Source organism: Lepus europaeus, chromosome 19 (genome assembly GCF_033115175.1).
Source record: "Lepus europaeus isolate LE1 chromosome 19, mLepTim1.pri, whole genome shotgun sequence".
NCBI lineage: Eukaryota > Metazoa > Chordata > Mammalia > Lagomorpha > Leporidae > Lepus > Lepus europaeus.
The window spans coordinates 10,801,787-10,823,590 of NC_084845.1; the positions used below are offsets into that span (position 1 = coordinate 10,801,787).

Sequence of the window (21,804 nt, forward strand, 5' to 3'; positions counted from 1 at the left end):
CTTGTGCAATGGTGCTGGAAGGCTGGATTCACTTTGGGTATTGGCTGAAGCTATGATCACAGAAACACACCTGACCACACGGACCAGTGTCCCGGGATGGAGGCCTGCCTTGGGCAGAACTAGAACCACCCTGTACAACTGCGGCACTGCAGATCAGGAGAGGGTCTGGCTGGCGGCAGTGCCCAGATAGACTCACCCAGAAAGCAGGAAAACAAGAGACTGAGGAAGGAGAATTTAATGTTGTGGAAAGACGGGATGCCTAGGGCGTGGGCTCTGATGGAGGAACACCCTGGCCCTGGTCTTGGGCCAGCAGACGAAGAAGCAGGGAGTGCAGGGCCCGGCAGACGGGTGTGTAGCCCAGGCGGCTCAGATGCAGGTAATCGTACATGTCATGGTGGCTTATGGTGCCATCTGAGTGCACAAAGCCGGGGTCAGCATCCAGGAAGTGAGCCCGTGGGTGGCCTGCTAGTGCGGTCCGGACCAGCTCATTCACCCGTCGGTTCTTCTCCCGAAGCGGGTTGGGGTGCTGGCCCCTCGGAAGCAGGCCCTGTGGAGGAACACCAAGAGTTTAAAGAGGTCCTCCCAGCATCTTGGCATCCCCTGTCCTCTGTGCCAGACTGTCCTTTGCCCCTCAACCATGGAGACCCCAGATGCAAAATATGAGAGGAATGGGAGTAGGGAGAAAAGACAGGTAGCTCGACTGCACCCCGGCCTCCACTCAGCAAGAACCTTCTGGGTGCCAGCCTCTTTCCAGACGTCAGCCATAAAGATGCTGACACCGTGGCAAGGGGTCGATCTGCTCTGAGAAGGGAACAGCTAGAAGTGATGGACCCTGCTCACTCAGGAATGCCGGAGGATTCTGTTACTCAAATGGTGTTTTAAGGATTTTCAACCCTTCCAGTGTCTCCAGCAGCCCCTTGGGCAAAAGGGGCTAAACGGTCCCCAAATACATCTTCAACCATGGCCGTCTGATAGACGCCGCAAGCTCTGACATGAGATTTTTTTTTTTTTTGCCTGAAAACCATTGCTCTGTGCCAAGGTGCCCACGACTGTGCCAACTGCTGCTACATCTGAGGGGTCCCAGACCACTGCCATTCTTCCTCGCCCAGCGTCTCTCACCAGCACCACGACCCGGGCCTGCGGCTGCCGCTGGTTCACCAGCTGCACGATGGCCTTGATGCCACCGGTCACCTGCTCTGCTGTGTGCCCGTGGTTGTTGGTGCCCACCCAGACCACCACGATCTGTGAAAAGAGGGGCGTGAAGATGATGCGACAGTGAGGGGGCAGGCAGGAGGTGTACCCGGCTCCCACCCTCGCCCCGCTCACCTTGGGCCGGATGTGTTCCAGCTCCCCATTCTCCAGCCGCCACAGTACGTGCTGTGTGCTGTCACCACCAATGCCAAAGTTAAGCGCGTGCAGAGGAGAGAAGAGCTCCCGCCAGATCTGTGGGGCACAGGGGCATCAGCAGCAGGGACCACGCCCCCACCCCCCAGGTGTTAGCCAAGTGCCATCAAGGAAGAGCCTTGCTTTATGGAAGCAAGATGGTGCAATCTCACGTTAAACCAAACGGTAGACTCGTTCTGTGGAATCTGCTCCGGCTCGGGCCATCCAACAGCATCACAGGGGGACCTTAGCGGGAGGACCCCGCGTCCCGGAAAGGCGAAGGCTGGGCGCCTGTCCCAGCTGGCCTTTACTGCGGCTTTGTGCCAGCAAACAATAAAAAGCCACACCTTGGGCGGCCTGCTTACAGGAAAGGCTCTGACGAAGTGAGGACATGCAGGGCCTCCTCTGGGGGGACGCTGCACCTCGGTGCCCCATTTCTGATAAACCACAGCTGTCAGCGAGGGCGCGGAGTGGGTGGGGCAGGAGGACGGGGCCAGGCCTCACCTCACATTGGTGCATCAGCTGGACCAGAGAGTCCCCGATGAAGACAACTTCGGGTTCCTTATCCTTGCTGTCCGCCACGAACCGATGGTGCTGCGGGGACGCGCGAGGCGGGGAGTCAAAGACACGCACGCTCCCCGCGCCTGGCCCGGCCCCGCCCTGCTCCTTAGGCCCCCCGCAGGAACCAGGGGTTCTCATGAGACCCCCACCCCCGCCGCCCGGACCCCTAAGGATCGCTCACCAGGGACATCCAGCGCCCGTCGCCCTGCACGTCCTGCACCGGCGTGGGCTTGCTGGCTGGGTTCTCTTCCCCGCTCATCTCGGCGCCCCAGCTCCTGCAGGGTGAGCGGGCTAGGTCGGCCCGGGAGTGCTCCGGGAGGAGGGGCGGCTCTGCCACGCCCACCCTTACCCCTCCAGGCAACAATGGACGGTGCCGACTCCCTCCCGCCGAGGCCGGAGGCCCAGCCAGAGTCCCGCCTCCCCTCCAGAGGCGGAAACCTTCACTTAGGAGGGCGGCCGCCTCCCCCACGCGGCCGCGCAGTGGGCTCGCCCGCGCTTCCCGCCGGGCCACGCACTCCCCGGCCGACGCGGCGACGGGCGCTCCCCAGCGCTGGGGGCGGGGCAGGCGAGACCATCCGGCACGGCGGCGGGGAGGAGGAAGAAACCACCCACTGGTGTCACGGGGAGGGGCGAAGCACCTGAAAACCCAGAAATGGGCGGGGAAACTCTAGCGCTCTACCTCGAGGGAAGAAACCATTTGTTGTAGGGCGAGCAAAGTGTGGCAGGGACCACCTACTGGGGTGGGGGGTGCGCCCCATTCACGTGGTGGGGGGAGGGGAGCTAGTGGAAGAGTCCATTCTTGGATCCGTGAGAGGGTGGCTCGTATGCACCTGGGAAGGGACGCTCCCATTTTCTACCGACGTAGGGGACAGAAATGGAACATGGCAAAATGTGAAAATGGGCGGCCTAGTTCTAAGGAGACATTCCAAGGCAGCCTGTGCTTTAGTGAGCTTACCTTTTCCTGGGCTGCCTCTGCTCAGAACTTCAGAGATAGACGGACAGACAGACTTACAATCTGAACTGCTTATCTTTGCATTCAAGATACCACAGGACCTGCATGGAGAGTAGCAAAAGGTACAGAAAGAGAAAGGAAATTAGAGACCCGGCAGGGCTGGCTTCCAGCCTGGCGCCCCTCCCGCAGATCGTCTTGCAGATCTGGTTCGCAGACCAACAACTTCAGCTGGGTGTGCTGGGGTTCTGAAACCCGCATCAACAGTCAAGGCCACCTGAGGTGGTGCCTCTCCCCCTCCCAGCTCACATTAATCTGTCCTTGGGGGCCAGGTGTGTGTGTGTGTGAGTGTAGGGGGTTCTCACTCCTCCCTACACATCATTTTCCTGTAGCCTCACTCCTGGGTTGGACCTTGCCATTCATTCTGGTAGACTGATACTGAGACAGAGAAGAGCCTTATTTATTGTGTTTTTGTTCTGCCTCCCCTGAGGCGGGTCTGGCACATGCTGGTAGCGGCTGATCAACAATACTTGCTGAATGAATGTTCAATGAATGGGTGAGATCCTGGCCTTATCCCAGTGTACTGTGGGAGACAGATCCAGCAAGTGCTGTGGCGCGGGTGGGGGTGGGGTGTGCCAAAGCTGTGATTGAAGGAGGCTCGGGGAACCTCTAGGGGAGGAGGACTCGGGGCCAGGGGTTTCCTAGAAGTGGTATCCGAGCTGGGTTTGAAACATGATGAAGACTGGGCAGGTAGAAAGAAAAGACGCGGGTTATATTATACCCTTACAGTAGTTACACACTTCTGCGAGGTCACACACAGCACAAATGGGACAATTTGGGCATTTGAACCTAGATAGTCTAGCCCCTGAGCCTACAGGACACTACAGGAGGTTGATTCTTTAGGGAAGAAGGCTGTGGCTGCCCAGAGGTGACTGGACACCACCTTTCTCAACCTCGCACCTCCTGCCTCGCCTCTTTGACCTCCGAAGTCCGCCCATTACCGTCTCAGCCAATCAGCATCCAGGGGGGAGGGGCAAGCCTCGTGGGCCCAGCCGATTGGTGGGTGGAGCGGTATGGGCGAGGCTGCGAGGGGCGAGGCTGCGAGGGGCGGGGCTACAACCACTGAGTGGCCGCGGACCCTCGTGCCTTTCTCTGGCGCCCGGAAGTGAATGGGCAGTAGGGACGTGCGCATGCGTGTGGTGCGCCTGAGGACCGGAAGAGCGCCAGGCGTCTTCGAAAGCTGGGGCCGCCGCCACCGCGGAGAAGAAGCCATTGCGCCCTACAGCCACGTGGGGTGGGAGGGGGACGGGATTCGTTGGGGCAGGAGAGGGTGAGGTGCCCCTCCCCCACCAACCGTACCCCACCCCTTTTACTCTGCCCCCTGCTTTACCTCAACTGCCCCACCTGCTTCACGTCCCACCCCGAGCCTCCCCTCATGACCAGGCCCCTGTCCCTGATGGCTCCTCCGTCTCCCTTTCTCGGACTCTCCACAACGTCTCTGCTGCTCTCGCTTTCCTGGCTTTCTTTCTCGGCCATCTCATCACTTTCTGCAATTTCGGGCAGGATTTCTCCTTAAAATCCCTGTTGGTCCCCAGATCTCTTCAGTTTCAGGATCCCTTCCCCATTCTCCAGCTCTTTATCCATTCTCCGATGCCCAGATGCCTCATCCCATTAACCATGACTGTCCACCTGACTCCTTCCCTGACCACACCCGTTCCAACTGTTCTCTTCCACTTCTTTTGTCTAACCAGTAGCCCCACCTCACCCCAAACCTCTCTTCTCAGTATCCACCTTGCTTCTCATCCTGACCTACCTGCATGCTGGTGACCACTGTATCGCTCTTTTTTAGGACACCATGGATCCTCGGGGGCATGCCGGCCAGCCTTTCCAGCGGCCTGAGAAACCTGGTCGTGTTCGCCGCCGGAAGACCAGGCGGGAGCGGAATGAGGCCCTAGTGGGCAGCCGCCGACCGTTGGCCCACCAGGATCCTCCTGCGGCCAGTCAGGATCCACCTGTACCCCTACGGGATCCTGTGGCCCCTTCTGTCCCCAAGCTCGTGGTCATAACCCAGGGTCGACTGAGCCGGGAGCACCGTGGTCTCTTCAATCATGAAGTGAAATCCCTGGACGTGGCTCGGCTGCTTAAAAGTGGATCCCTGGAGCCGGGCACCCCGCCACTCCCTTCCAAACCCTCCCCAAGCCCAGGCAGGGTCCAAGAATCAGGCCCACAGTCAAAGGACAAGGAGAACCAGGTGCCTGGAGGCTCTGGCCCAGGCCCGCCCAGTTCCCCAGAGCTCCCTGGCTTGGGGCAGCTTCTAGAAGAGTTACAGTGCCAGCTGATTCTACCGCACGCTTTCCCCAGGAGGAACCTGGTGCAAGAAGCCAGGGATGCCATTGTGGGCACCCTCCAGGCCTGCCATGGCTGTGTGCCTGACCTTGCCCTGGTGCTCCGGGGCTGCCAGCCACCCTTGCAAGGTGAGCCTGTTTCCTGTCCCCTGCATTCCCCTTCCCCTTCCCCTTCCCTGCTGTCATTCAGCTGTTTCCTGTGCTGCTTTCCTCTGTGCCAGGGACCAAGCCTGTGGGCCCTGAGAGACGGAGGATGACACCCTCCTGGATCAACGATGCTGAGCAGACCCCAGGGGAGGAGAGACAGAGGCGGCGACCAGGGACCAAGGAGCTTGCTTTCACCATGCCTTGCGCCTCCAGCACTCCCGTTGCACCCAGGGGGAACCTGGCACCACCAAGAGGTCCTTGGCCACCCCCTTTGCCCTCATTCTCTTCGCCATCCAAGGTGGCCTGGGGTCCTCCAACAGCCTTTGACCTGCTAAAAAGCATCTGGCTTGTAGGCACACCGCCCCCTCCCCAGCCCTGGGGGGTTGGCCCACCACAGCCCCTACCTCAGCTGCCTTCACCCTTGATGCCTCGAACCTCTGCCCTGGACTGGAGCCCCAGCCCCCCTGCCCCACTGCCCAGCCTCTCCTGGGTGGTGGCCCAGAGCAGTCCGGAAGCCTGGTCCTTTCCACCCATGAGACTGTACTGAGAGGCCGAGGCTAGGGCTAGGGCAGGTATCCCACAGTCTGGTCATCTCAATAAAGAACCTTCTTCATGGTCCTCTGGTTCTCCCGTGAGTGGCTGACGCAGGAGAGCAGCTCTTCTCAACTCTGAGTTCTAGATTCAAGATGGAAGGGAAGGTGCTGTCACTTGGGACCTTCTTGGGCTCTGGGGCCCAGTAGGACTGGGAAACCTGGGCTTTAATCAGTCTTATACTCACAGTGGCTAGTTGGGTGTCCAACTCTGAGCTGATGCAGGGTCCCCAGAATGGGCAAGACTGAGACCTTGTCCCCACGTGGCTCTTGGATGTACAGTCCCAGCTCCACTGTTTGCTTCTGGGAGACAGAGGTGCAGGGATTGGGAGAGCCCAAGGTAGGAGGGATGACTTCAGAGAGGAGCCGACAGAGACCCTGTAGTTTTCAAGATTGGTAGATATTTGCTAATTTAGGAGGAAAAGGATGGTTTGGGCAGGGGAAACACCCCGTGCAAGGCCTGGAGGAGGCAGAAAGGGGGTGGAGGAGCGTTTTCCTTCAGCCCAGATCTTTACGCTGTGCTGGGATCCAGAGTGGTTCACATCTGGACCTGCCCTTGAAGGACTGCTGGTCTGGTGGGCAGGGGGCACAATGCACGTGACCAGGGAAGGAGTGGCAGATTAGGGCTGACTGCCCCACAGAGCCCCCACCCCGCCCACAGTGTTTTAAATGTTTGAATCAATTGCCTGTTAGACAGTTTCTTTAAAAATATACATTTCTGAATTTTCTCAGAAAAGATCTGGCAGCACCCCTGCAGTCCTTGCTGGCAACAGCACCATGGAGCAGGGAAGCCCCCTGCCCTCGCCCATGCTCCTTCCCTGCTTGGCTGTTTGGCTTAGTTTTCTAAAATGGTATTTTGAATAGCAGCAGATTTTCTGAAGTGGAAAGTGAGGGATAAAGCAAGAAATGTTGCAGGGGTGGGGTGTGGCACAGTAGTTAAGGTGCCACATCAGGTGCCCACATGCCACACCAGGGCCCCTGGATTGGAGTCCTGGCCCTGCTTCCAATCCAGCTTTGTGCTACTGTGCACCCTGCAAAGCAGCAGGTGATGGCTCAGATGCTTGGGTCCTTGCCACCTGGGTGGGAGACCTGGAATGAATTCCAGGCTCTGGCTTTGGTGTGGCTGTTGTGAGCATTTGGGGAGTGAACCAGCAGATGGAAGATCCTCTCTCTGCTATTCAAATAAATAATAAAATGTTTCCCGGAGTCGGGTCAGGAATGTCAAGCTGAGTGGCTTTCTCCCTCTTGCCCAGTAGGAAACCTCACAGTCCACAGGCTCCTAGCGGGGACTGGACTGGGAGACCACAGGGCTGGATGACTCAAGGTCTTAGGGGAAGTGGCAATACTGGAATTTGAACACAGGCAGTTCACTCTGGTGCCCATGCTGCTGGATGTCAGACCCCACCACCCCTGTCTCTTAACAGCCCATTTTCCATGCTGGTAAGCAGAGACGGATCAGGCAGACGGGTATGGGGGCTGTGGCTGAGGGCTCTGCTGCCTCCGTGTGGGGCCCGGATCAAATATCTTGTCCTCTCTTGTGCCTCTGTGTCTGTGAGCATAGCATTTGGAATGCTGGCAACTAGAGGATGGACACAGAGCTGGGGGTGCTGTCATCGGGGTGGGGATGGACAATCAAAGACTGATTTGGGGACTAAATTGGGATGAGGTCAGGACAGAGGTCGGGTCTGGGGACAGTGGGCCATCCCTGGGGAGGAAGTTTGAAGAAGGCACACCTTGGGGGATGTGGGTTCGATCCGCGAGACTCCCAGAGCGGAGCACTGGGGTGGGATGATGGAGGATGGGAAAGGAGCGTCTTCTCCCACCAGGTTGGGCCATCCCTGGGGAAGGGGCGGGGAGCGCAGCGCCCGGCGGCCCCTTTAATCGGGGACGCGCGCTGGCCGGCCCGCGCGCTCTCGCCTCCGTCGCCGGCCGGAGCGGGAGCCGGAGCGGAGCCGGGGCCAGAGCGGCGGAATGGAGCCCCTGCGCGCGCCCGCGCTGCGCCGCCTGCTGCCGCCGCTGCTGCTCCTCCTGCTGCCGCTGCCCCCCCGCGCCCGGGCCAAGTACGTGCGGGGCAACCTCAGCTCCAAGGAGGTGAGCACACGGGGGTCCCCCGCCGCTCGGCGGGCCCGGGGAGACCGCAGGGGAGAGGGTGCCGCCCCGCCCCCTGCCGCCCCTCCCGAGCGGACCCGGGGATCCGCGGGAGATGGGGCCAGGGGCGATGGGGACTGGGCCGGGGTGGAGGCTGTGGGGGGCCGTGGGGGGCCGGGCCAGACTTGGGGATTGCAGGAGGGACGCTGAGGTCAGAGCTGGGTGGGGATGGGGCGCGGGCTGGCAGAGTGAGAGTTTGGCGCGGGGGAGGGCGGGCGCCGAGGTGGTGCTGAAGGGACAGCACTTGCACTCGGCGGAGAGCCCTGAGTTCGGCGCACCCGGCTCAGGACCAGGAGGGGGCCGTGTGGAAGATTCTGCAGCACGGGATGGGCCCTGGGACCGTGACTGGGGCAATGGCACTTGCTTGGTGTCCGGGACCCAAGGTGGCCAGGACGCACACCTGGCTCTCCAGGGTCTTTCTCCTGGTGCCTGGGGAAGGCGAAGGAGGGTTTTGGAGGGGAGGGGAGGGGAGGGGAGGGGAGGGGAGGAGCGCGGGGGGGGGGCTTCTTAGAGGGCAGAAATCAGGGCAGCAGGAGTCCGGGACCCACAGGGAAGGGACCTGGGAGGAATGTTGGAGGTGACTTGGTCTCCTCGCAGTGCCTGGGAAGCCAGGAACCCGAGGGGAGGGAAGGAAAGTTGGGGGTCTCCAGTGGAAGAGTTCTGTAGGGACTCAGAAGAGGGTGTGACCAGACCCCTTTTCTAGGACTGGGTGTTCCTGACAAGATTTTGTTTCCTCTCGGATTACGGCCGACTGGACTTCCGTTTCCGCTACCCTGAAGTGAGTCTTCCCCTGTCACCTGGCATCCCGGGGCTTGGATACTTTACTCCTTTGGTCTCCCCAGGCAGGGGCTCCCCGAGGCCCCTGCACTCCCCCAAGCCCCTGATCTCTCGGTCTGCAGGCCAAGTGCTGTCAGAACATCCTGCTCTATTTCGATGACCCCTCCCAGTGGCCAGCCGTGTACAAAGCAGGCGACAAGGTGAGAGCTGTGAGGAGCGGGTAGGAGGATAGGGAAAAGGCCACCGCTGGCCAGGGAGTGACCCTGTACCTGCCTTCCCCAGGACTGCTTGGCCAAGGAGTCAGTGATCAGGCCGGAGAACAACCAGGTCATCAACCTCACCACCCAGTATGCCTGGTCAGGCTGTCAGGTGTGGGCCCAGCCCCGGGGGAGGGGGTCCTGGAGGTCTCAGGCCTGGGGGCCAGGCTTCAGCCTTCTCGCTCCTTCTCAGGTAGTGTCAGAGGCCGGGACCCGCTACCTGAGCTGCTCCAGTGGCCGCAGCTTCCGCTCCGTGCGCGAAAGGTGGTGGTACATCGCTCTCAGCAAGTGCGGGGTAAGGGGCTGCGGCAGCCCCCAGGGCCTTCTCCTATTTGCTTTCTTGGTGCCCCCCACCCTGAGGCCTGCACCCTCCCCACAGGGAGATGGGCTGCAGCTGGAGTACGAGATGGTCCTCACCAATGGCAAGTCGTTCTGGACCCGGCACTTCTCGGCCGATGAGTTTGGTGAGCAAATGGGGACCCCAGGCTGCCTGTGGAGTCCGAGGCTGGGTGCCAGGCTGGGGACCAAACTGTTTCTTTCTTCGCCACGTGGGCAGGGATCCTGGAGACAGATGTGACCTTCCTCCTCATCTTCATCCTCATCTTCTTCCTCTCCTGTTATTTTGGATGTGAGTCCAGCACATGGAGAGGAGCAGGGGCAGGGGAGAGGGCTGTCCTCCCTTCTGTCCGTGAAGAGCCTTTCCCTGCCCCGCTTTCCAGACCTGCTGAAAGGCCGTCAGCTACTCCACACCACTTACAAAATGTTCATGGCTGCCGCAGGAGTGGAGGGTGAGGTTTAGCCTGTCCCAGCTTGCGATTCTGTGGGAGGAGGGACGTGGGGCCCTGAGGTCTGGGACCGACAGCAGAGAGCCTGGGAACCTGGACTCCTGGGTCCCCAGGGAGGAGGGGTGCGGGGCAAGGGGGCCGGACACCCAAGTCTCTTGGCAGGTCAGGGGCGGTGACCGACCTGGAGTCTTGAGGGGTGGTCTCTGCCCCTTTCCTCTGTGTTCATCCCCCATCCTAGTCCTGAGCCTCCTGTTTTTCTGCATCTACTGGGGCCAGTATGCCACCGACGGCATTGGCAACGAGAGTGTGAAGATCTTGGGTGAGAACGCAGTGGGGCAGGGGCTGAGGCTGGGGCCGGGGCTGGGGCTGGGGGCTGGGGCGGGGGCTGAGGGACTGGGGCGGGGGCGGGGGTGGGGGCTGGGGGCTGGGGCAGGGCTGGGGCTGGGGGGCTGGAGCGGGGCTGGGGCGGGGCTGGGGCGGGGCTGGGGCGGGGTCCATCCGAGCCCGCCTGAGCCGCCCTCTCCTCCCTTCTCCCAGCCAAGCTGCTCTTCTCCTCCAGCTTCCTCATCTTCCTGCTGATGCTCATCCTCCTGGGGAAGGGATTCACGGTGACACGGTGCCCGGGCAGGGAGCCCTTGGCGGGGCGGCGGGGCTGGGGAGCCGGGTGGGGGTGGGCCTGGGGGGCAGCCGCCCCCTCCTCCCTGACGGCCCCCACCCTTGCTGTCTCCCCTCATGGCCTGCCGCCGCCAGGGGCCGCATCAGCCACTCAGGCTCCGTGAAGTTGTCAATCTACATGACCCTGTACACCCTCACCCATGTGGTGCTGCTCATCTACGAGGCGGAAGTGAGTCCCAGAGGCCCCTGCTGGGCCCCTCCCCTCTCCCGCCCCCTCCTCAAAGCTCTGGGTGGCCTGCTTCTTGCTGACCTGCCCGCCGGCCCCTCTGCACAAAGCGCTCTTCCAGGCAATCCAGCTTTCTCTCTGCCACTCCGGTTTTCCGCTTTCCTGTCTAAGTGAGCCCTCCTCTCCTCACGTCCCCGAGTAGCTCCCACCGTCTCTCACTGCGGTCACATTTGTGCTCCGTGTCGAAGAGTCCTTGCAGACCTGGATGCCACTGTGCTCTCCCACTTCCTAGCTGGCTGGCCTTGGGTGATGAACCCCTCTCTTTTCTTCTTTGGAAAAACAGGAGGCTCTTCCCTACCCTGGGTGCCGGTGTGTGGGGTGCTCCTCAAAAGCTTTGTGTCACCAGCAGGCTTTGGCCTGTCCGCTGTATAAAGTGGGGTGATAGTAGGACCTGCCTCGATGAATTGATCCCGACAGAAAAGCTCACACATGGGAGGTGTTCAGCCCCCATGTGGGGGCACACGGCAGCCGATGTATTCTCTCCCTGTCTTTTCACCCTCTTTCTCTCTGTATGCTCTGTATCTATCCCTGGCTCTCCCGCTGCTCCCTTGGGGGCCCATGGGTGGGGTTCAGGGACCCTGATGGAAGACGGGAAGCCAGGGCTATGATGAACCCTCTCCTGTGGGTCCAGTTCTTCGACCCAGGTCAGGTACTGTACACATACGAGTCTCCAGCCGGCTACGGGCTCATCGGGTTGCAGGTGGCTGCCTACGTGTGGTTCTGCTATGCTGTGCTCGTCTCCCTGCGCCACTTCCCTGAGAAGCAGCCCTTTTACGTGCCTTTCTTTGCTGCCTACACCCTCTGGTGAGATGTGGTGGGCCCCCAACTTGCCCGTACCTCCTGCGGCTCCCTGAAAGTGGCTTCAGCCCACCTTAGACCCTCTTCCATGAGGAAGGTGGGTTTTTAAGTCAGGCAGCTGCCACTCAGCATCTGCCATCATTCTCCTTGTGATCTTGGGAAAATTAATTTCCCAAAGTAAAAAAAAAAAAAAGAAAGAAAAAAAGCAAAAGAGACTTTCACAAAGAGTGCTCAGGTTACTACCCATAACCCAAGCTTTTCGGTAGTATCTCCTGCAGAGGTTACCTTGAGCATGCATAGTTTAGTGTTTGATAGGTAGTAGACGTTCAATAAAGACTCCTTGGAATTGTTTAGTGGGTTTGGCGCTGTGGTGTAATGGGTAAGGCCACTGCCTGAGGCACCAGCATCCCCTCTGGGTGCTTGCTCCATTTACAATCCAGCTCCCTGTTAATATGCCTGGGAAAGCAGCAGAGGATGGCTAAATTCCCCGAGCCCCTGCAACCATGTGGGACACCTGGAAGAAGCTCCTGGTTCCTGACTTCTGACCAGCTCAGCTCCAATTGTTGCAGCCATTTGGGGAGTGAACCACCAGAAGATTCATTCTCTCTCTCTCTCTCTCTCTCTCTCCCACCTTCTCTCTCTCTGTAATCTACCTTTCTTTTTTTTAATTTTTATTTATTTATTTTTTAAACATTTTTGACAGGCAGAGTGGACAGTGAGAGACAGAGAGAAACAGAGAGAAAGGTCTTCCTTTTGCCGTTGGTTCACCCTCCAATGGCCGCCGCGGCCGGCGCACTGTGCTGATCGGAAGCCAGGTCTCCCGTGGGGTGCAGGGCCCAAGCACTTGAGCCATCCTCCGCTGCACTCCCAGGCCACAGCAGAGAGCTGGCCTGGAAGAGGGGCAGCCAGGACAGAATCCGGCACCCTGACTGGGACTAGAACCTGGTGTGCTGGTGCCACAAGGCAGAGGATTAGCCTATTGAGCCGCGGCGCTGGCCTTGTAACTCTACCTTTCAAAATAAGTAAATAATTCTAAAAAAACCCCAAAAACAAAAAACAAAAAACAAAAAACATAGCAGTAACTAGGTGGATTCCAATCCAGACTGCCTGGCTTCAGATCCCAGCTCCAAAGCTTGTAAATTGTGTGACCCAGAGAGAAAGAGGTCTTCCATCTGGTGGTGCACTCCCCAAATGGTCACAACAGCTAGGGCTGGGCGAGGCAGAAGCCAGGTTGCCTGGAGCTCCATCCTGGCTTCCCACATGGGTGGCAGAGGCCCACATACTTGAACCATCATCTGCTGCCTTCCTAGGCACGTAACAGAGCGCTCGATCGAAAGTGGAGCAGCCTGGACTTGAACTCGTGCTCATATGGGATGCTGGCATCACAGGTGGCAACTTAACCTGCTGGCCAGGACGCTGGCCCCAGCTGAGTTAAATGTAGCCTAATCCTCGCCCCTAGGGTTTCCCAGACCAGTAAGATTCCAGACCCTCTTTCAGGCTATGGCTTCTGAAAGCCCCACTGTGGAACTTGTGTGTGCATGGCGGGGAGGTGGGGCCATGGGTTGGGGTGGAGGGCAGGAGCAGTGTCTCTGTCAACCAATACCTCTCCTTCAGGTTCTTTGCAGTTCCGGTCATGGCCCTCATTGCCAATTTCGGGATCCCCAAGTGGGCCCGGGAGAAGATCGTCAATGGCATCCAGCTGGGGATCCACTTGTATGCCCACGGCGTGTTTCTGGTGAGGATGGCAAACCAGCACAGGGGATGCCTGGGGCTCCTGTCCTGAGCCCTTGATCCATGTCTTCTTTATCCAGTCATTCACCAGACACCTAGTGAGAATCTGCTGGGTCCCGGCGGCCCACTCGACTGTTCCCCCAAATCCGCCCTCTTCGCTTCCCCTCTTCTACTTTGTGTCTTGGCCTCTTTCTCCAATCCACTCTCTTTCTTTGAGCCTGCATCCCCACTTCCATTCCTAACCACCGGTCCCCAGACTCTCACATGTTCTTTTGCATCCCCACTGTCTCCCCCAAGCCCCTTTGTCTCTACACCACCCTTCTCCCCAGACACACACGCTCCCACCACAGGCTGTTGCTCAGGATGTAGCTGGGGTGGCAGAGGCTGGGGCTCCTGGCGGGGTGGCAGCGGTGGTGGTGGTACTGTCAAGACCCAGGCATCACAATGGTCCTGGCAGCAAATCTAGTCTTTGTTTTTTTTTTTTTTTTAAGATTTATTTATTTATTTGAAAGTCAGAGTTATACAGAGAGAGGAGAGGCAGAGAGAGACAGAGAGGTCTTCCATCTGATGGTTCACTCCCCAATTGGCTGCAACGGCCAGAGCTGCGCTGATCCGAAGCCAGGAGTCAGGAGCTTCCTCCAGGTCTCCCACACAGGTGCAGGGGGCCCAAGGACTTGGGCCATCCTCCACTGCACTCCCAGGCCACAGCAGAGAGCTGGCCTGGAAGAGGGGCAGCCGGGACAGAATCTGGTGCCCTGACCGGGACTAGAACCTGGTGTGCCAGCGCCACAAGGCAGAGGATTAGCCTGTTGAGCCATGGCGCTGGCCCCATCTCACTTTCTTGATAACAGTTCTCTTGTTCATTCATTCATTTATCTACTGGCTGATCACTGGGCACCTGTCTCACCCAGCCCGTTTCATGCTAGGAACACTTGTGTGCATTTACCCAGGCCCAGGAGAGGATCGGTAGCAGCCACCATACCCAGTCTACAGAGATAAGGCCCAGATGTAGGGAGATGACCTGTCGTGGCTCCATGGCCTTTGGTGGCAGAGCAGGCACTTTGAACCCGTCCTTCTCTGGCAGACCCCAAGAGCTTGCATGAAAGGGAGCCAGGGAGGGAAGCAGGCATCACCCAAGGCCCCTGGGACCTGCTGTGTGCTCTGGGTGAGACCCATATTCAGCTGCCAGGTAGGGGGCTGCTCTCCCAGTCTCCATCTCAGAGCCCAACTTAGGTACAGACTCACTCGCCTTCCTGGTCTGGCCCATCGTGAAGCTGTGCACAGAAAGAGGAAAAGTGCTGACACACCACCCCCGGCCCCTGTGCCAGGCTTTTTCATTTCCGCCTGCTCATGTTTCCAAGTGGGCACTGCAGCCCCTTCCACTGGCGCAGCTCGGGGAGTTTCATCAGCACACCCCAGAGCCCAGAGGCGCAGACCGTCAAACACAGTGCCCTTGCTTTTAGTTCACCTTCAGCTGGCTTCTCTCCTGAAAATGCTCCTGGGTGCTCTGCACAGCTCCGCCTCTGGCATCCCGCCACTCTGAATTTCAGCTCCTGTTCATTTATTCAACACCCTGAGCACCCCTGTCCCATGGGCCTTGGAGGGAAGGTGCTGTCTCCAGGATGTGGCCTTGGAGTCACACGCTGTCCCTGCCCTCATGGCTCACAGGCTAAATGGGTAGACGTCCCCACATTCCAGCGGTATTTATTGAGGGCTTCCTAAAGTCGAGTCTGTATTTTTTAAAGTGTATTTTCATTTTATTTGAAAGGTAGACAGAAACCCTCCAATTACTGGTTCACTCCCCAAATGCCCAAAGCTGAGCCAGGTCGAAGCCGGGAGCCCAGCACTCCTGGGTCTCCCAGGTGGGTGGCAGAGATTCAAGAACTTGAGGTACCGAGGACTCCACAGCCAGCCCTCCTAGGTGCTAGCATTCTAGTCTATTAATTACTGTCCAGTTGAATTTTGTGTTGATGGAAATATAATCTGTGCTGTCCACTGCGGTAGCTACCCATGACATGCAGCACTGGACACTGGAAATGTGAACAGTGCGACTGAGAAACTGAAATTTTAATTTTGACTACACTGAAGCTCCATGTGGCTTTGCTGGTGGCTGGGCTACTGCACAGTGCGGGACACTGATTTTAGCCAGTGATAGCCCAGCGACCAGGGCACAGATGGGGACAGGGGGAGGCAGAGTAGTGAGTTGTGTTGGAGAGAAAAGGTTGGAGCCCGGGGCACTATGAGAACGCAACCCAGTCCGAAAGGCTGCACGGAAGTGTGGGGATCTCAAGCGAAGGGAAATTCTTGGGACCTAGGAGACAGCCTGGGCCTGGACAGTGCTTCTCCAACCTATGCTTGGCCACTCGCCCCAGATCATGACTCGCCCGTCAGCAGCCAACAAGAACTTCCCATACCACGTGCGCACGTCGCAGATCGCCTCGGCCGGGACCCCGGGCCCAGCAGGGAGCCAGTCGGCGGACAAGGCCTTCCCGCAGCACGTCTATGGGAACGTGACGTTCATCAGCGACTCGGTGCCCAACTTCACGGAGCTCTTCTCCATCCCCCCGCCCACCTCCTCCGTAAGCCCCGCGGCCCCGGCGCCCGAGGAGCTGCTGGCGCCGCCCCTGGAATACCTGACCCCGCTCCCGGCCCCGCCACCACCCTCCGCGCCCCCCGCGCCCGGGCGCCTGAGCCCGCCCCCTGCCTTCCGCACGCCCCGCGTCCCGACGCCGCGCCGCGACCCTCCCCCGGCGCCCGCGCCCACCCTGCCAGACTGGGTCCTGGCGCTATTGCGCACGCCGCCACGGACGCCGAGCGCTGTGCCCCCGCCGCCCGCCTTCCGCGGCTCTCCCCCTGCTCCCCGGCCGCCGCCGGAGTTTGCCCCACGCACCCCGACGCCGCCCCCGGAGTACCTGGCCCCGCTGCCCAGGCGCCCTCCCGTCCACTCCTTCCCTGATTGACAAGTGCATCCTTGCCTGGGGTGGTGGGGTCCTCTAGGGGGAGGGGGACGGGCCTTCGGGGCCGCATCTGCCCCCCCCCCGAGGGTCCCGGATGGCCTCTGACCCTGACCCCCCTCCCAGGCCGGGAAGCAGGTGGAGGAGACAGCGGTAGCGGCAGCGGTGGCCCCGAGGGGCCGCGTGGTGACCATGGCCGAGCCGGGCGCAGCCTCCCCGCCCCCTCCCGCTCGGTTCCCCAAGGCGGCCGACGCGGGCTGGGATGGCCCGACGCCATCCTACCAGCCGCTCGTGCCCCAGACGGCGGCGCCGCACACCGGCTTCACCGAATACTTCAGCATGCACACGGCCGGGGGCACCGCACCCCCGGTCTGAGCACCCCCGTCCCATGGGCCGCGCACCGGGCCCCAGCTGGGCTCCGGACCCCCGCCCCCGCCCCCAACTCGTCCCCTGAGTCCAGGGCTCGGGCCATCCCAGGCCTCCCCGTCCCCCGCCAGCCCAGCCCACGCTCCCGGGTGGGGAGCAGTGCGCCCTGTCCCCCTGCCCTCCTGTGCCAAACGGTCCCGCGGGAGCCGCTCTCCCCGTCCCCTCCCTCAGCCCCTGCCCCGAACGGCGCCGGACTCTGGGCTCCCGCTGTTCCGAGATCTCCGGCCCCCGGGCCCCCTCCGAGACCTCTGACGCCGCCGGGACCCTGCCCGTGACCCTGCGGGACCCGCGACCCCGAGCCGCTCCCGGGACGGATACTGTGCAGCTGGCCTCGCTCGGAAGCGCTCCCTCGGACCGTGGTCTGTCTGCCCCATCTCCACTCCGGGGGCCTTCCTGAGGTCCCTGGCAGAAAGACCCCCCCGCCCCCATTCTTGCCAAAATAAAGAGGATTCATTGAGTTTTTATCTACAACATGGCTTTCTTTAACATGTCGACGGGGTCCGCCGGCGGGGCTGCTCAGCGTGTCCATCTGAACATGTCGGCAAGGCGCTTGCGACCCAGAATCTGGGGAGCACTGTGGACGGGGATCTTCTCGCAGAGCCCCTTTATTTTCCCCTTCGCTTCCCCCAGTCAGAGGTAGAGACGCCCTCCAGCGGCACACGCTCCCCTCAGCCTCCCGCTTCCCGAATTTGGGTCGCGCTCTTAGCACTGCGCATGTGCGATTCTCTCCTCACGGGCCCGAGGAGGTCGCTGTTGCGCATGCGCCCAGGGACAAAATGGGCGGGGACGTTTCCGGAAGCCTCCCCTGGCCGAGGGGTGGGGCTGGGCGCTCCGCAGTCCTCCCAGGGCCGCTCTGACCTGCCGGGCTGCAACTTCTCGCCTCCTCTCCGCCCGCCCTCCCACAGCGGCCGCTCGGCTCCCGCCCCCTTGCCTTCCCAGCGGGTCTTCCCGGAGCCGCTCTGGCCCGAGCGTCCCCTCATCTCTCTGATCTGGCCCATCCGGCTCGGGAGGGAGGCGCGGGTGGGTGAGGGAAGGCAGTGGGGTTATGGGGTCCGGGCTGGCACCTCGGAAGGCTGGCACCGTCCCCGGCATCCGCTCGCGCCCCGCCCCTGACTGGAGGGGTCTCTCCGGGACCGTCTGGGCCTGGCTGGTCCCGGCCCAGTACTCTCTGTAGGGGGCCCCTGCCGGGCGGTGGAACCCTTCGCCCCCTGGGGACCACCCGTCTGTAAGGTCCGTTTTGGCCCGCAGCGGCCTGAATCTAACTGCTGGACGCCGTTTTATGGGGTCGGCCCCTCTATGGGGCCCCGTGTTTCTAGGGGACCCCTACGGTCCCTAGCGGTCGAGCCTGTCCCTGGCGAGCCCAAGTACCCGGCCTTCCATGGGTCTGTAGGACCGGCTGCTCGGCTCCCAGAGCCGGTCCCCAGCGGCCGTCCCCTTCTCAGGGACTGCGTCTCCCAGACTTCCCGGGTCTACAAGGCCATGCTATGCCTATAGAGGTCGCATTTGCAGGGCCTCACGCCGGGTAGAGGGTCCTCTCCGGATCTTCGCGGCCCTTCCCGTTTCCAAGGGTCGTTGCGGGAGGCGACGATGGCCCAGGGCCGGGCACTATCCACGGCCCTGGCCCTGGCCGTGGCTCTGGTCCTGGCCGTGCTGGGCCCGCTGTCCCCCGGAGCCCGGGCGGGGGACTGCAAGGGGCAGCGACAGGTGTTGCGGGAGGCTCCAGGCTTCGTGACGGACGGTGCGGGCAACTACAGCGTCAATGGCAACTGCGAGTGGCTCATCGAGGGTGAGTGGGTCCGCGTGGGTCACTCGCTCATCCGCTGGCTACTGCATTTGTGCGTTCATGCACTCGGCATATTCCCGGAGCCCCGTTCTGTTCCAGACCTTTTGCTGTAGGAAGTGCAAGACCCCCGGGGTAGCCGCCCACCTGAGGCCTGCCCTGGGATGCCTTGAAGTCTAGTGGGGTTGAGACAGCCAGACCCAGACAGCCAGAGCAGCAGGGAGGGGTGCTCTCCGTAACTGTCAGAAACTCAGGCTGGGGAGCCCCATCACCTGGCTCCCAGTGTAGGCTTTCCGATTTGGGGCAGGTGACATTTCCTCTGAGATTCAGCTAGCCACCCCCCACCCTCCTGCCCCCTTCCCCATTGGGGAAAACAAAACGACTCGGCTCACAGGGTTGTTGGAATTAAATGAGACCAGCTATTTAGTGTGCCTGGCCCATCGTCAATGCTCAGTAAATGGTATTAGGATTATTATTGATGTCACTGTGGCAGAGACCGAGACAAGTCCGATGATCTTGAGTACCTTAAAGGCTTGGAGTGTGGCGAGGGAGCCAAGCAACAGGAGGTGACAGCCCAGAGTGATCTGTGATGGGCCTGGGAGAGCCTGGCCCCGGGGGAGAGGAGGGGAGGTGTGAGCTGAGACCTAAGGGACCAATGGGAGCCAGGGAGGAGGGGGGCAGGGGAGAGCATTCCAGAAAAGAGGGACCCACCTGTGCAATGGCCCTGCCACTACCCTGTCAGCTCTCAGTCAGGGACTTGAGATAAACCCACTCCCCAGAGAGGACGTCTGACTTAGCCTGGCTTAGTTGTGGTGGAGACCAGAGACGTGTGCAGGAGGGCGCAGAAGGTCCGTGCGGAGGCCTGGGAGCTGTTGAGGACCTAGAAGCCAGGGTGCTGAGACATGGAGTAAGGAGGACAGTGGAGGAGCCGGAGGGTGTCGGGCCCAGCGTGAGGGCAGCCGGGAGGCGGAGGAAGAAATCCAGAGCTTGTGGCTGGAGAAAGGCCAGGGAGGCATCAGGGTGGGACGGGACCTGGGTCACACAGGGCCTCCCTTGGCAGGATGTGGAGCTTAGGGGGTCGTCTGGGGGCACTGGGAGCTGTGGAAGGGTTTGAACAGGGGAAGGGCATGGTCTGGTTTGTGTTTTAGAACAGAGGATCTCTGGCTGCTCTGTGGGGTGTGGATGAAGGCATGTGTCTTGGGGCTGATGCGTCTGTCTCCAGCCTGGGAGCTGTTCCTGTCATGCCGAGGGCGAGAACAGAACGAGGGACAGGGGGAGTATAAATCGTTGTCTGGCCTTGAAGAGACTCAGGTTGGGAACAGTGGAGCTGGCCACAGGCATCCAGCCCCCAGCAGGCTCAGGGCTGCGACACAGGGAGGTGCACGGGTTGTGTGGCCAGGCCTAGGCGAGGAAGAGGAGCCCCTGAAGCAGGGTTCTGAAGCGTGCATAGGAGTTTACTGAGTGGGAAGAAGGAGCAGCCTCTGTGAAGACATGAGGTCTCAGGACCCACGCCCAGGTTTGTCTGCTCTGGTCACTCCATAGGCAGAGTTGAAGAGGGGAAGAAGAGCCTTGGGGGCCACAGAGCAGCTTGGCCTTCCTTCTGGGGTTGATGGGAGTCACGGAGTGCTTGGAGCCAGAGCGGGGCATTGTCTTCAGGCTGGAGTCTTGGTCTTGTAGAAGAGGGTGGGTTCTGACATCCGTGGAGCAGGGGCCAGGGGGTTAGGGAGGCATGGAGAGCATGGAACAATATTTGGGGGACCTCATCATTGAGCCTTGGGGGCCAGCTGGCTGGACGGTGGGTAGAGGGGAGTCTGGGAGACCTGCAGACTGGGTTGCTCCCTCCCCTCCTGGCCTGTGCATCTTCCTCCGTGTTACAAGACAAGCAGCCGACTCACCTGCTGTTGTTACCAGGTTCACCCTTCAGCCTTGTGCTCCTAACATCCTCAGGATTGAGAGCATCTCGCCTTTGAGCAGCAGGTTTGGGGATCAGGTTTCTGTCCAGAATGGTGTGGGGGCTGGGTAGAAACCGGAGACCTTGAACTCGGGGGGGGGGGGGGGGGGGGGGGGGGGAGGAACTTGAGGCGGATGGTGAGCTGTGGCCTCCCAGGCACTTAACAAAGATGTACTTGTTGTGATTCCGGGAAGAGAACTTTACAGTTTGGTAGAGGCTGGTGAGGTTCTGGGAGGTCTGGATGCCTGTCCAGCTAAATGGTTCTTCTGCCTTCCCCAGACCACGGGTGGGGACCTGTGTGCCATGGTCTCGGGTTCTCTGGTCAGAGCCTAAGGGAGAGCTGCCAACTACATTACTGGTTTGTTGTTGTTGTTGTTTTATGCATTTCTTCATTCTGTCACCTGGCTTTTCCTGAGCGCTTGCTCGCTGCCAGGCCTTGTGCTAGGCAGTCTTGGGGAGGGAATTGGGCCCAGGTCCAGGGCTCCTCAGCTGCAGGGAAGAGAGACCCAGGCACAGATGGTCCTGGCCCAGAGTCGTGAAGGTTGTAGTGGGATCTGAGGGACACCCAACCCAGCCAGGGGACATCAAGGAAGGCGCCCTGGAGGAAGAGGGGAAGTTTGCTGGCCAAAAGGAAGAATGTTGCAAAAGCCCAGTGCCTGAGTGAGCTACAGGCAGTGTAGTGATTGAGCCGAGGGCAGGCTCCTGGGTGGGGAGCTAGGTTTTCTCCTAGCGTGGTGACTAGCCTTGTAGGACTCCCGAGTAGGGGAGAGGCAGGGCCAACTGTGGCCTTGGGAATATCCTTCAGGATCTAAGACTTGGTGCCAGGCCCTGAAGGAGGCTGGCTCTGTGATCCTAGTGAGAGAGGACGGGGACCTGGCGGGACTGGGCAGGGCATATTATGGAATGCTCTGGCAGTGGCCTGGCAAGCGAGAGTCATAATCTCAGTGAGTGGGCATTCCAATCTTGGTAGGTGGGGAGAGTTAGCCCCATTTTACAGTCAAGAAAACAGGCTCAGAGAGCCCATGGCACTGGCCCAGGATCGCACAGCTGGTGTAACTAACAGATGTGCCTATTAGGGTCTGGAGGAGGGCACTCAGGGTCGTGGGGGAAGTAGCTGGCCCTGGGTCCTCCGGCAGGTCAGGGGCAGAGCTGGAACCCAAGTCTTCTGGTTGTGCTAGCCCAGAGGACTCCCCTGAGTGGCCTGTGGTGGTCTCATGAGGGCCTCTGGTGTGGCACGTGGAAGGAGAGGCCCTTCTGGCAGAGAGCGAGAGCAGGGACAGTGTTAGCAGTGCACTTGGTCCTGCTCAGAGGGCTGGGCCCC

The 21,804-nt window shown here is 60.5% G+C and overlaps 4 protein-coding genes across 8 annotated transcripts in view; 3 read left to right on the top strand and 1 right to left on the bottom strand.

Annotated features, from left to right (window-relative positions):
- Positions 1–220: 220 nt before the first annotated feature.
- Positions 221–2,479, bottom strand: PAFAH1B3 (platelet activating factor acetylhydrolase 1b catalytic subunit 3). 2 transcript variants are annotated; one of them, XM_062177536.1, is made up of 6 exons: positions 2,383–2,479; positions 2,126–2,219; positions 1,888–1,977; positions 1,327–1,443; positions 1,120–1,242; positions 221–547 (listed from the first exon to the last, which is right to left on the bottom strand). In XM_062177536.1, exons 2-6 carry the CDS (start codon positions 2,201–2,203, stop codon positions 260–262), a joined length of 696 nt encoding a protein of 231 aa, XP_062033520.1. In that variant the 5' UTR covers positions 2,204–2,219; positions 2,383–2,479; the 3' UTR covers positions 221–259. The 2 variants fall into 2 exon arrangements, with proteins under 2 accessions (XP_062033520.1, XP_062033519.1); XM_062177535.1 differs by lacking the exon at positions 2,383–2,479 and having other exon boundaries at positions 2,126–2,353.
- A 2,269-nt stretch (positions 2,480–4,748) lies between these two features.
- PRR19 (proline rich 19) lies at positions 4,749–5,932 on the top strand. Its single transcript, XM_062175829.1, has 2 exons — positions 4,749–5,367; positions 5,460–5,932. The coding sequence occupies exons 1-2, from the start codon at positions 4,749–4,751 to the stop codon at positions 5,930–5,932; spliced, it is 1,092 nt and encodes a 363-aa protein (XP_062031813.1).
- A 2,014-nt stretch (positions 5,933–7,946) lies between these two features.
- TMEM145 (transmembrane protein 145) lies at positions 7,947–17,193 on the top strand. Of its 4 annotated transcripts, none has more exons than XM_062176880.1 (15): positions 7,947–8,066; positions 8,827–8,901; positions 9,023–9,100; positions 9,183–9,269; positions 9,351–9,452; positions 9,537–9,621; positions 9,714–9,785; positions 9,877–9,945; positions 10,181–10,261; positions 10,480–10,558; positions 10,693–10,786; positions 11,475–11,647; positions 13,256–13,376; positions 15,745–15,951; positions 16,924–17,193. In XM_062176880.1, exons 1-15 carry the CDS (start codon positions 7,947–7,949, stop codon positions 17,002–17,004), a joined length of 1,524 nt encoding a protein of 507 aa, XP_062032864.1. In that variant the 3' UTR covers positions 17,005–17,193. The 4 variants fall into 4 exon arrangements, with proteins under 4 accessions (XP_062032864.1, XP_062032863.1, XP_062032865.1 ...); XM_062176879.1 differs by lacking the exon at positions 16,924–17,193 and adding an exon at positions 16,453–16,701; XM_062176881.1 differs by lacking the exon at positions 11,475–11,647.
- Positions 17,194–17,611: 418 nt separating this feature from the next.
- MEGF8 (multiple EGF like domains 8) overlaps positions 17,612–21,804 on the top strand; it is a 40,069-nt gene continuing 35,876 nt past the window's right edge. Inside the window, exon 1 of the mRNA XM_062177405.1 lies at positions 17,612–18,538. Coding sequence (XP_062033389.1) covers positions 18,340–18,538 — 199 coding nt within the window. The 5' untranslated portion in view covers positions 17,612–18,339. The remainder of the gene's footprint in view (positions 18,539–21,804) is intronic.

Bases quoted from the DNA above. Each gene is read 5' to 3' on its own strand.
- TMEM145 (XM_062176878.1), top strand. From the start codon at position 7,947: ATGGAGCCCCTGCGCGCGCCCGCGCTGCGCCGCCTGCTGCCGCCGCTG. The intron at 9,786-9,876 runs GTGAGTCCAGCA...CCCGCTTTCCAG, and splicing joins CCTCTCCTGTTATTTTGGAT to ACCTGCTGAAAGGCCGTCAG. The intron at 10,262-10,479 runs GTGAGAACGCAG...CCCTTCTCCCAG, and splicing joins CGAGAGTGTGAAGATCTTGG to CCAAGCTGCTCTTCTCCTCC.
- PRR19 (XM_062175829.1), top strand. From the start codon at position 4,749: ATGGATCCTCGGGGGCATGCCGGCCAGCCTTTCCAGCGGCCTGAGAAA. The intron at 5,368-5,459 runs GTGAGCCTGTTT...CCTCTGTGCCAG, and splicing joins CTGCCAGCCACCCTTGCAAG to GGACCAAGCCTGTGGGCCCT.
- PAFAH1B3 (XM_062177536.1), bottom strand. From the start codon at position 2,203: ATGAGCGGGGAAGAGAACCCAGCCAGCAAGCCCACGCCGGTGCAGGAC. The intron at 1,978-2,125 runs GTGAGCGATCCT...GCGTCCCCGCAG, and splicing joins ACGGGCGCTGGATGTCCCTG to CACCATCGGTTCGTGGCGGA. The intron at 1,243-1,326 runs GTGAGCGGGGCG...CTCTTTTCACAG, and splicing joins TGGAACACATCCGGCCCAAG to ATCGTGGTGGTCTGGGTGGG.